This window comes from Oncorhynchus clarkii, chromosome 8 (genome assembly GCF_045791955.1).
Source record: "Oncorhynchus clarkii lewisi isolate Uvic-CL-2024 chromosome 8, UVic_Ocla_1.0, whole genome shotgun sequence".
NCBI lineage: Eukaryota > Metazoa > Chordata > Actinopteri > Salmoniformes > Salmonidae > Oncorhynchus > Oncorhynchus clarkii.
This window is the reverse complement of record NC_092154.1, coordinates 5767594-5780707: the sequence shown is the minus strand read 5'-3', so window position 1 is coordinate 5780707 and position 13114 is coordinate 5767594. Positions and strand designations below refer to the sequence as shown.

The 13114-nt window shown below is 43.2% G+C and overlaps 1 protein-coding gene across 5 annotated transcripts; it reads left to right on the top strand.

Annotated features, from left to right (window-relative positions):
• The first annotated feature begins 3244 nt into the window (after positions 1-3244).
• On the top strand, positions 3245-12516 carry LOC139415478 (translation initiation factor eIF2B subunit beta). Of its 5 annotated transcripts, none has more exons than XM_071163573.1 (8): positions 3245-3477; positions 3786-3906; positions 4711-4862; positions 5289-5452; positions 10584-10679; positions 10959-11096; positions 11277-11343; positions 12317-12516. In XM_071163573.1, exons 1-8 carry the CDS (start codon positions 3306-3308, stop codon positions 12472-12474), a joined length of 1068 nt encoding a protein of 355 aa, XP_071019674.1. In that variant the 5' UTR covers positions 3245-3305; the 3' UTR covers positions 12475-12516. The 5 variants fall into 5 exon arrangements, with proteins under 5 accessions (XP_071019674.1, XP_071019675.1, XP_071019678.1 ...); XM_071163574.1 differs by having other exon boundaries at positions 3250-3477; positions 5292-5452; positions 12317-12515; XM_071163577.1 differs by lacking the exon at positions 12317-12516 and adding an exon at positions 11962-12069 and having other exon boundaries at positions 3250-3477.
• Positions 12517-13114: the final 598 nt, after the last annotated feature.

Below are 13114 nucleotides of genomic sequence, written 5' to 3'. Positions count from 1 at the left end.
GTTTAAAATGTTTTTATTTTATTTTTAAATCTCATTGGTGCAATTTTCACATGTATGTGGTATATTTCCACAACTCTTAATATAAAATTGAAAACAGATCCTCAAAAAGCCAGTTTCAAAACTAAGCATATTTTCAATTGACTAAGTACAACAGTCACTTTATTTTTACACCAAATTTAATCAGTGTTTCTTCTAGAAATGCATGTTTCACATTGCAATACATGTTCATATAAAGTCATTGCTTTTCTCAATGCTCACATTACTTTAGGTATGATTCTCTTCTCTTTTAAGACGTTTTACAATTACATAATCCAACTGCTCTTTATCAGTGATCACTTAAACCCATGGAACGTTTGATTAAACCCACGGAACGTTTGATTCAACCCACGGAACGTTTGATTCAACCCACGGAACGTTTGATTCAACCCACGGAACGTTTGATTCAACCCACGGAACGTTTGATTCAACCCATGGAACGTTTGATTAAATCCATGGAACGTTTGATTAAACCCACGGAACGTTTGATTAAACCCACGGAACGTTTGATTAAACCCACGGAACGTTTGATTAAACCCACGGAACGTTTGATTAAATCCACGGAACGTTTGATTAAACCCACGGAACGTTTGATTAAACCCACGGAACGTTTGATTAAACCCACGGAACGTTTGATTAAACCCATGGAACGTTTGGTAAATGGATCGATTTTACATTTTGTCTACTACAGATTTTGAGAACAAAATAATGACAATGGATGTCTGTAGAAACGTAGAAACGTAAGTATGATCTATGTATTACTATTATGATTTTACTTCACAGTAAGTAAAACAAACAAGTAAAACAAATCTGATATTGACAACATCAGACATGTACTATATGTTACAAATTAAAACGTTTATTGGTCGCGTACACAGATTAGCGGATGTTACAGCAGGCGCAGCGAAATGCTTGTGTTTCTAGCGCCTGCATTGCAGTAATACAATACCAATACGCAAATAATCCAGAAAGTCTTTAACAATAAATAAATGCTTCACTAAAATAGCATTGGGTAGTACGGTTCTGTAAAATAGTCCATTTACATAGACACTTTTATCCAAAGTGACAACAGTCTACTTTTTGGTACGTGATCCCAGTAGGAATGGAACCCACACCTCTGGTGTTGCTAGTGCCACGCTCTTATGAACTGAGACACGTACAGAACCACTACAATACATTAAGTACAACACAGGTGGAAGATCTATGATTGCCACCCCCATGAGCGAACCACCACCCTCTAGGCCATGGATGACTCATGCAATGACGTCAATCCAGACCTATATCAGGCCAGGTGCATGATATTTACTGTGATTTCGATGAGAGCCTACGGCCAAATGCTCCAGACAGGTTTGATGCAATCTAGCGTCTTAAACGTTTCTTTCATTTGATTACCTTATGAAAGTTGTCTTCGATGATCAGACATTATTATGATCAGAAGTTATTGACATTTCAAGTTCAGTTCATTTTAATGGGTAGTGCAAGTGTATTGCCGAATGTGAAACAGTGTCATGTACTGTAATTTACACTACTGGAACATACTACATTCAACGAGCAAATTGAAACTTATCTTAAAAGTGTTTTTGTGCTTTTGGATTAATTGGTTAAAATAACTAAATTAAGGAATGTCATTAGGTTGTGTTTTGGTGATTAAACCCATGTTCTTATTTCACAGTAAACTTATATTTTGGATTAATGGTTGTGTAGTGAACGATGTCTACAAACCAAATAAATTAATATTGAAAGGATTTGAATGTAAGACTGGCTGCATTACAAGTGTTACCAGTTTGGAGTTTTGTACTAAGAGATTAGAAAATTCACATATTTGTGAAAATAGCACCAAATCGTTTAAAAAAAAAAAAAAAAAAAAAAAAAACGAAAACCATGTGGGATACATACATTTTTAACAGTGAACATTTGCAATGTTTTCAATCAACGATTTCTATATTGATTGATATCAATTTGTAAAGGTTTGTGTTTGGGCTTTTATTCAATAAAATATTGGATGGATGTACAGAACGTGTTGCTTGTAGATTTGAATAACCTCTAAGGGAGGGACACCACATGGTCCATCATATTATCATTGGAAATAGGTTTAATGTTTCACTTTAGATCATTTTATTTTATTATTTCACCTTTTCTTTTAACCAGGTAGGCTAGTTGAGAACAAGTTCTCATTTACAACTGCGACCTGGTCAAGATAAAGCAAAGCAGTGTGACACAAACAACAACACAGAGTTACACATGGAATAAACAAACATACAGTCAATAATACAATAGAAAAAGTCTATATACAGTGTGTGCAAATGAGGTAAGATAAGGGAGGTAAGGCAATAAATAGGCCACAGTGGTGAAATAATTACAATATAGCAATTAAACACTGGAGTGATAGATGTGCAGAAGATGAGTGTGCAAGTAGAGATACTGGGGTGAAAAGGAGTAAAATAAATAACAGTATGGGGATGAGGTAGTTGGATGGGCTATTTACAGATGGGCTATGTACAGGTGCAGTGATCTGTGAGATGCTCTCACAGCTGGTGCTTAAAGTTAGTGAGGGAGATATGAGTCTTCAGCTTCTGTGATTTTTATTTTTTTTTGCAGTTTGTTCCAGTCATTGGCAGCAGAGAACTGGAAGGAAAGGCTGCTGAAGGAGGAATGGGCTTTGGGGGTGACCAGTGAAATATACCTGCTGGAGCACGTGCTACGAGTGGGTGCTGCTATGGTGACCAGTGAGCTGAGATAAGGCAGGGCTTTACCTAGCAAAGGCTCATGACATAGATACTCTTATAGAAAGTAAATGGTATTGGTTAAATGTCTATTTTATGCGAAAACTGGTGAAATCTATTTTTATGAAATCTGAAAATATTACAAGATGTCCTTCTAATAATTTGGTCCAATCAGACTAGAATAATGTACCGGAAGCATCCTCCTTTCACGCGCAATCTGGTTCCGGTTCACGTGACTTCCCTATGCAAATGGTTTACAACCATAGAGATAGATAGAGTACTCCTCTTTATATTTGTTCCACTACGGCATCTGTGAGAGCATGGGCAGCGCCATTGAGGCTAAAACCCATAAGAAGCCTCACCCAATGAACTGCTTTAAAATATCGGAAGCATGGCGGAAGCCCTAAATGGCGCTGCCCGTGCTAAAAGTTCATGCTAAAATGACCTTTTGGCTACTAGAGATCTCTATCATTTTCTATGTCGACAACATCAACTTGTTTTGATAAAGCATCGAGTTAAGGTCAGCTGGTGAATTCAGATAACAGTATGCCTGGGGCTGACAAAGAAGCAGATTTAACAGAGCGAATTGAGGCTTTTCTGGCCGATTTAAAGCGGGGAGGTTGTGGGACAGGACCGATCCGAGGGTCGGGAGAAACCGCCAGAGAAACGACAGCTTTGCTCCGGAAAGTAACAGCCCAGGCACGATGGAGCAGCGCAGGTAACGTTATCTAAAGTCTTATAGTTAATAGGATAATTTTGAGTTTATTCGATAGCTTAACTTTCGGGTAGTTAGCTAGTTAATTTACCTCCTAGCTAACATTAGTATATCTGCCACGGGTTATTTGTTTATCAAATCGATTTCACGTCCATTGTAGTTTTCTATGTCAAAATGTGAACTGCTACGATAGACTGCCTGTAATTGTTGAAACCGGTCCAATGGGTTCGTGAGTTAGTCATGTCTAAAAACACAATTCACTACTAGGAATGATGTATGGATAAAATATATCCTCTTGTATTTGATGATAGGCGACCTGATGGAAATTATTCGCAAGGAAGGGAGGAGGATGACAGCCGCCCAGCCGTCTGAGACCACCGTGGGCAACATGGTACTGCGTGTCCTCAAGATCATCAGGGAGGAGTATGCCAGGTGAGTTTATCATCAGGGAGGAGGAGTATGGGAGGTGAGTTTATCATCAGGGAGGAGGAATATGCCAGGTGAGTTTATCATCAGGGAGGAGGAATATGCCAGGTGAGTTTATCATCAGGGAGGAGGAATATGCCAGGTGAGTTTATCATCAGGGAGGAGGAATATGCCAGGTGAGTTTATCATCAGGGAGGAGGAATATGCCAGGTGAGTTTATCATCAGGGAGGAGGAATATGCCAGGTGAGTTTATCATCAGGGAGGAGGAATATGCCAGGTGAGTTTATCATCAGGGAGGAGGAATATGCCAGGTGAGTTTATCATCAGGGAGGAGGAATATGCCAGGTGAGTTTATCATCAGGGAGGAGGAATATGCCAGGTGAGTTTATCATCAGGGAGGAGGAATATGCCAGGTGAGTTTATCATCAGGGAGGAGGAATATGCCAGGTGAGTTTATCATCAGGGAGGAGGAATATGCCAGGTGAGTTTATCATCAGGGAGGAGGAATATGGGAGGAGGAGTATGCCAGGTGGTTTATCATCAGGGAGGGGTATGCCAGGTGAGTTTATGAATATGCTGACATGCAGCTACAAGCAACAACCACAAATGATTGAAGTTGTTTGAGCGTCTGCTGCTTGTCCTGTGGAACTCGACAACAATAGTTGCCATGGCAAGGTGCCAAATGATGCAATAGTTGGAAATGTGAAGTTTTTTTCTCTCTCTCTCTGTGTGTGTGTGTGTGTGTGTGTGTGTGTGTGTGTGTGTGTGTGTGTGTGTGTGTGTGTGTGTGTGTGTGTTGTATCCCCTAGGTCTCGTGGTAGCAGCGAGGAGACAGACCAGCAGGAATCCCTTCACAAGTTGCTAACGTCAGGGGGGCTGAGCGAGGAGAACTTCAGACAACACTTTGTTCACCTCAAAGCTAATGTCATAGAGGCCATCAATGAACTCCTCACAGAGCTAGGTAAGACACGTTCACTTAGAACAGTGTTTGCCAACTCTGGCCCTCCCAAAGTATTTTTTAAAACAGTTTTATGTAGCCCTGGACAAGCACACCCTATTCAACTTGTTAACTAATCATCATGCCCTCAATGAGTTGAATCGAGTATGATTGTCCGGGCTGTTGGGGGTACTGGAGGACCCAGAATTGGGAAACACTGTCTTAGAGAGCACACACGTACTCTACCATCTGTCTCTCTCTTCTCCACCTCCTTCATAGACCTATTAAGGCCATAGTTCTATACTTGGTTGTGGCTGAAATCCAAATGATTCAAACGAACGTCTCCTTTAGTTTAAACCAATCGTCTCTGTCGTTTTTACACTACACCTCCCCATGGGTATAATCATGGTCAAGCAGCACTGAGCTAACGGTCTTCTTCCTTTCTCCCAGAAGGCACCACAGACAACATCGCCACGCAGGCCCTGGAGCACATCCACTCCAACGAGGTCATCATGACTGTCGGCCGCTCGCGCACCGTCGAGGCCTTCCTCAAAGACGCAGCGAGGAAACGCAAGTTCCACGTCATCGTGGCCGAGTGTGCCCCCTTCTGCCAGGTATCCACCGTTCCTCCATTTCACTCCCATCAACCCTCCCTCCCTCCAACTATACTTTCACCCCTCATTCACTCCCATTAACCCTCCCTTTCTCCAACTATACTTTCACCCCTCATTCACTCCCATCAACCCTCCCTCCATCCAACTATACTTTCACCCCTCATTCACTCCCATCAACCCTCCCTCCCTCCAACTATACTTTCACCCCTCATTCACTCCCATTAACCCTCCCTTTCTCCAACTATACTTTCACCCCTCATTCACTCCCATCAACCCTCCCTCCCTCCAACTATACTTTCACCCCTCCATCTTTCCTCTATCCCACGCCTGTATATTCACAGAAGGAACACACACGGGAGCTGGGGATCATGTGACAAATGTAAAATGTTATTTAAAAGTTTAAACTGACTTTTTAAATTGTTTAAATGTTGAGCTCTACGAACGCTGTGCCTCGAGGAACCCCTCTTCAAGCTACCGAGCAGTCATTTATGTTTAAATGTTGAGCACTATGAACGCTGTGCCTCGAGGAACCCCTCTTCAAGCTAACGAGCAGTCATTTATGTTTAAATGTTGAGCACTACGAACGCTGTGCCTCGAGGAACCCCTCTTCAAGCTAACGAGCAGTCATTTATGTTTAAATGTTGAGCACTATGAACGCTGTGCCTCGAGGAACCCCTCTTCAAGCTAACGAGCAGTCATTCTGGCTAAACAAATTTAGTGTATTAATACATTGGAATACATCTACTGTATCAATTTCATTAGTTTATGTTTTATGTAGGCTACATGGGGGAAAAACAAAACAATTCAAGTGTTCACTCCATTTTATTTAGTCGAGTGCCTTTGTTACAACTAGGAAACAGAAAGCATACTGTATGAGTTGGAAAACAGTAAAAGCTTATTTTTATAACGATAAAATAATTTAAAACACAAAGGAAATCATTAGTAGCCTAAACTTCATTATAAGCGCCAAATGTGCTTGATAAATAGTTAAAGTCAGCACAAAATAAATAATGGCATTATAATGAATATAGATGTAAGTGTTGATATGACAGTAGTCAATTATTGTCTATACTTGGTCCAAACGTCGGACACCATTTTGAATTTGTCTTTTTCCAGACGTCTCATTCTAATTTCTTTGCCATCAAAACGGAGATAACGTATGGTCTCTCTAGAGCGATCCCGTAACGTATGATCTCTCTAGAGCGATCCCGTAACGTATGATCTCTCTAGAGCGATCCCGTAACGTATGATCTCTCTAGAGCGATCCCGTAACGTATGATCTCTCTAGAGCGATCCCGTAACGTATGGTCTCTCTAGAGCGATCCCGTAGCGTATGGTCTCTCTAGAGCGATCCCGTAACGTATGGTCTCTCTAGAGCGATCCCGTAACGTATGGTCTCTCTAGAGCGATCCCGTAACGTATGGTCTCTCTAGAGCGATCCCGTAACGTATGGTCTCTCTAGAGCGATCCCGTAACGTATCCCATACAGTACGTCTGACCAGAAGCTGTCCATATACACGCTTTCTCCACAGAGTGCTCCACATACACATCAAATCTAATTTTATTAGTCGGATGCGCCGAACACAACAGGTACAGTGAAATGCTTGCTTACAAGCCCCTAATCAACAATGCAGTTTACATTTTTTGAGGATAAGAATAATAAATAAGTCACAGGTAATTAAAGAGCTGCAGTAAAACAACAATAGTGAGACTATATACAGGGGGGGGTACTGGTACAGAGTCAATGTGGAGGCTATATACAGGGGGTACTGGTACAGAGTCAATGTGGAGGCTATATACAGGGGTGTACTGGTACAGAGTCAATGTGGAGGCTATATACAGGGGGTACTGGTACAGAGTCAATGTGGAGGCTATATAAAGGGTGTACTGGTACAGAGTCAATGTGGAGGCTATATACAGGGGTGTACTGGTACAGAGTCAATGTGGAGGCTATATACAGGGGGGGTACTGGTACAGAGTCAATGTGGAGGTTATATACAGGGGGTACTGGTACAGAGTCAATGTGGAGGCTATATACAGGGGGTACTGGTACAGAGTCAATGTGGAGGCTATATACAGGGGGGGTACTGGTACAGAGTCAATGTGGAGGTTATATACAGGGGGTACTGGTACAGAGTCAATGTGGAGGCTATATACAGGGGGTACTGGTACAGAGTCAATGTGGAGGCTATATACAGGGGGTACTGGTACAGAGTCAATGTGGAGGCTATATACAGGGGGGGTACTGGTACAGAGTCATTGTGGAGGTTATATACAGGGGGTACTGGTACAGAGTCAATGTGGAGGCTATATACAGGGGGGGTACTGGTACAGAGTCAATGTGGAGGTTATATACAGGGGGTACTGGTACAGAGTCAATGTGGAGGTTGTATACAGGGGGTACTGGTACAGAGTCAATGTGGAGGCTATATACAGGGGGGGTACTGGTACAGAGTCAATGTGGAGGCTATATACAGGGGGTACTGGTACAGAGTCAATGTGGAGGTTATATACAGGGGGGGTACTGGTACAGAGTCAATGTGGAGACTATATACAGGGGGTACTGGTACAGTCAATGTGGAGGCTATATACAGGGGGTACTGGTACAGAGTCAATGTGGAGGTTATATACAGGGGGGGTACTGGTACAGAGTCAATGTGGAGGTTATATACAGGGGGGGTACTGGTACAGAGTCAATGTGGAGGTTATATACAGGGGGTACCGGTACAGAGTCAATGTGGAGGTTATATACAGGGGGTACTGGTACAGAGTCAATGTGGAGGTTATATACAGGGGGGTACCGGTACAGAGTCAATGTGGAGGCTATTTACAGGGTATTACGGTACAGAGTCAATGTGGAGGCTATTTACAGGGTATTACGGTACAGAGTCAATGTGGAGGCTATATACAGGGTATTACGGTACAGAGTCAATGTGGAGGCTATATACAGGGTATTACGGTACAGAGTCAATGTGGAGGCTATTTACAGGGTATTACGGTACAGAGTCAATGTGGAGGCTATATACAGGGTATTACGGTACAGAGTCAATGTGGAGGCTATATACAGGGTATTACGGTACAGAGTCAATGTGGAGGCTATTTACAGGGTATTACGGTACAGAGTCAATGTGGAGGCTATATACAGGGGGTACCGGTACAGTCAATGTGGAGGCTATATACAGGGGGGGTACTGGTACAGAGTCAATGTGGAGGCTATATACAGGGGGTACTGGTACAGAGTCAATGTGGAGGCTATATACAGGGGGGGTACTGGTACAGAGTCAATGTGCGGGGGGCACCGGTTAGTAGAGGTAATATGTGCATGTAGGTAGAGTTATTAAAGTGACTATGCATTGATGATAATAACAGAGAGTAGCAGCGGTGTAAAAGGGGGGGGGGGGGGGGGGCGATGCAAATAGTCTGGGTAGCGATGCAAATAGTCTGGGTAGCCAGTTGACCAGATGTTCAGGAGTCTTATGGCTTGGGGGTAGAAGCTGTTTAGAAGGCTCTTGGTCCTAGACTTGGCTCTCCGGTACCGCTTGCCATGTGGTAGCAGAGAGAACAGTCTATGCCTAGGGTGTCTGGAGTCTTTTTGACAATTTTTAGGGCCTTCCTCTGACACGGCCTGGTATAGAGGTCCTGGATAGACTGGAAGCGTGGTCCCAGTGACGTACTGAGCCGTACAGGATTTAAATAAACGCTCACAGGCAGTGTCTCCTTGCTCCCTGTGTGTCTCAGCCACAGTCCCTGATGTACTGTAGCCATGTCACATAAACAACCAAAGCTGGTGAGTGCGCCGTTGATGTTGTTTGCTTGAGATGTAAGGCCTGCTCTCTCAGTGAGGACCATGTTGTGCTGATGATCGGCCCGTAGCTTTGTCACCTGCTTTTATTGGGTGGTGGCGCGGGCACCTGCTCGGTGCATAACGTTCTGGCTTTTTTTGCACATAGGCCTCGGAGGTGTAGGTTCAGACGGAGGCTCAGAAGCAGAATAATCATCAGCGACGTCGTGATTCATTTCTTCCGTCGGAGGCGTTTTCATTCAGATCTTGTAGCGACACTAACGGAGCATGTGCATCCGTTCGTCTTGGGTCTTCTTGCCGTGGTAAATTACACACACTCTCATTGTGTGCTCCCTAGTAGGCCAGAGTAGACTGATAAGACTTCTGTGATTCGGTGGACTGATAGAGGGTACATACCATTTTGAGATTATATTTTGAGGTAATTATAGGGGTGATTGTCAACTGGGCACGGCACCTTCAACTGTCGGGAGGAGGAGGAGGGGAGCAGGCCCCGCTGTCGGGAGGAGGAGGAGGGGGGGAGCAGGCTCCGCTGTCGGGAGGAGGAGGGGGGGACCAGGCCCCGCTGTCGGGAGGAGGAGGGGCAACTGGGGAAAACCATTAAAATGACATGGCCTCCTGAAACTGGTTCCAGTTCTGTTTGTGATATTAAGATTCCAACGGCAGTGTGTTTGTATAGACGGATTTAGACAGTGTGGTTAAATAGATTAGTTTAGGACAAGTCAAGGACAGAGGGAGGCGTGACTTTAAAAATGGCGGAGTAATAAAAAAAACAATACAATTCATAACCAAAATGGCTGCTTTCGTGGTTCTCCTGTTAAAAGATAAAACGATGTGAATTCACTCTTCAAATCTGGTCCTGCTTATGACTGCTAGGGGGCAGTGCAGTTCAATCTACCCCAGTCTTGGTTACCTACCAGACGGCGCTCACCTAGCTGCTGTCCCCCCCACCCACTGGTTCTAGATACAGTGCTTTTGGGAAAATATTCAGACCGACCCCCTTGACTTTTGTTTGTTACATTAAGGCCTTGCTCTCTATAGAATTATATATTTTATGGATTTTTAATGAATTGTTTTCCATTCATTCCACCCGTCCTTCAACCACACATGATTTAATATTTTGTGATAACTGCACTGTGATTTAAACATTTCTGTTAGTGATATTTTCTTAACATTAACGATCCCAATTTAATTAAAAACGTTTAAATGTACGTATACGTTTAATCTATTTCATGAATTGACTGTCTCTCTCTTGGAAGTTATTGAATAATGAACATTTACATTTCGGCAACACACCGTCGTAACGACCCTTCTGCCCGCCTCTTTCCCAAGGGTCATGAAATGGCTACTAATCTCTCCAAAGCCAGCATCGAGACCACTGTAATAGCCGACGCCGCCATATTTGCAGTGATGTCCCGAGTGAATAAGGTGAATTTCACACTTTTACTGTTTATGTTGCTTTATTTAAAAAAAAAATACAAATAAATTATTCTTTCACACAGTAGTAATATCGATGTGTTTTAATTCAAAAAGATTATTTCCGGTCTTATTTCATCAGAACAGCTGTCTTGATTTACTTAACAATAAGGACTTTAAAAAATAAAATAAAAAAGTATTTTGTTCACTAGAGGACGCTTGTCTATTGTCAATGCAACTAAACCAGTTTTGATTCTGTTCTGTTCCTCCTATTGGTTATCCTCTCACCAGGTCATCATCGGAACACAGACGGTTCTGGCCAATGGCGGGCTCAGGGCGGTCAACGGAACCCACACTGTAGCTCTAGCAGCCAGGCACCACTCGACTCCGCTCATCGTCTGCGCTCCCATGTTCAAGCTCTCTCCTCAGGTAGTCATAAACAACAGTCGTCAGGAACAGAATAGTGACTTTCTGAATAGAAGTGTGGTTGTCAGTGAGCCCTGCTTCACTGATAGGTGAGGCCAAACATCCTCTGACTATGTCGTTGTCTTCTGTTATATTCATCACTGTGTGACTTGACTGGTTGGATTTTTCGTTTTGTGTTCTCAGTTTCCCAATGAAGAGGACACATTCCATAAGTTTGTCTCCCCACACGAGGTGCTTCCCTTCACCGAAGGTAAACTTGCATTCTTTGCCCATCCTTTTTTCTCACCTACAGTGCATTATGGGAAACTTTTCAGGCCCCTTGACTTACATTACAGCCTTATTGTAAAATGTATTTAACTATTCCCCCCCTCCTCAATCTACACACCCCATAATGACAAAGCAAAAACATGTTTTAAAAAATTGCAAATGTACAAAAATAAATATGTAATTATTATATTTACTTAAGTATTCAGACCCTCTACTCAGTACTTTGTTGAAGCACCTTTTGGCAGCGATTACAGCCTCCAGTCTTCTTGGGTATGACGCTACAACCTTCAATGCTGCAGAAATGTTTTGCTGCCCTTCCCCCAGATCTGCGCCTCGATACAAACCTGTATCGAAGCTCTACGGACAATTCCTTCGACCGCATGGCTTTGTTTTTGCTCTGATGTGTACTGTCAACTGTGGGACCTTGTATAGACAGGTGTGTGCCTTTCCCAAATCATGTCCAATCAAGTTGTAGAAACATCTCAAGGATGATCAATGGAAACAAGATGCACCTCAACTCAATTTCGAGTCTCATAGTAAAGGGTCTGAATACTTATTGTCTCTATAGGAGAGATTCTGACCTCTATCTGTTTCTCTTTAGGAGAGATTCTATCCAAGGTGAACGTGCACTGCCCTGTGTTCAACATGTGACTTTACTCTGTTTGTCTCTGTAGGAGAGATTCTATCCAAGGTGAACGTGCACTGCCTCGTGTTCAACATGTGACTTTACTCTGTTTCTCTATAGGAGAGATTCTGACCTCTATCTGTTTGTCTCTGTAGGAGAGATTCTGACCTCTATCTGTTTGTCTCTGTAGGAGAGATTCTATCCAAGGTGAACGTGCACTGCCTCGTGTTCAACATGTGACTTTACTCTGTTTCTCTATAGGAGAGATTCTGACCTCTATCTGTTTGTCTCTGTAGGAGAGATTCTGACCTCTATCTGTTTGTCTCTGTAGGAGAGATTCTATCCAAGGTGAACGTGCACTGCCCAGTGTTCGACTACGTTCCTCCTGAACTCATCACTCTGTTCATCTCTAACATCGGCGGCAACGCTCCCTCTTACATCTACCGGCTGATGAGTGAGCTCTACCACCCTGAGGACCACGACCTGTAATGATATGCAGACAATACTCAATAATAAAAAAGGTTTAGTGTGTTTGGTTTGTCAATGATTTGTGAAACCACTCACCACTACAGTCTTGATTTGCTGCAATTTTTAAGAATTTGTTTCGGGCTGCGTTCTAATTTTAATAGCGGACATTTTAATGCTTATCACGTCCGCCATGCTGATCCTCAACACGGTACCCCCTGTATATATCCTCCACATTGACTCTGTACCAGTACCCCCTGTATATAGCCTCCACATTGACTCTGTACCGGTACCCCCTGTATATAGCCTCCACATTGACTCTGTACCGGTACCCCCTGTATATAGCCTCCACATTGACTCTGTACCGTTACCCCCTGTATATAGCCTCCACATTGACTCTGTACTGGTACCCCCCTGTATATAGCCTCCACATTGACTCTGTACCGGTACCCCCTGTATATAGCCTCCACATTGACTCTGTACCGGTACCCCCTGTATATAGCCTCCACATTGACTCTGTACCAGTACCCCCTGTATATAGCCTCCACATTGACTCTGTACCGTAATACCCTGTATATAGCCTCCACATTGACTCTGTACCGTTACCCCCTGTATATAGCCTCCACATTGACTCTGTACTGGTACCCCCCTGTATATAGCCTCC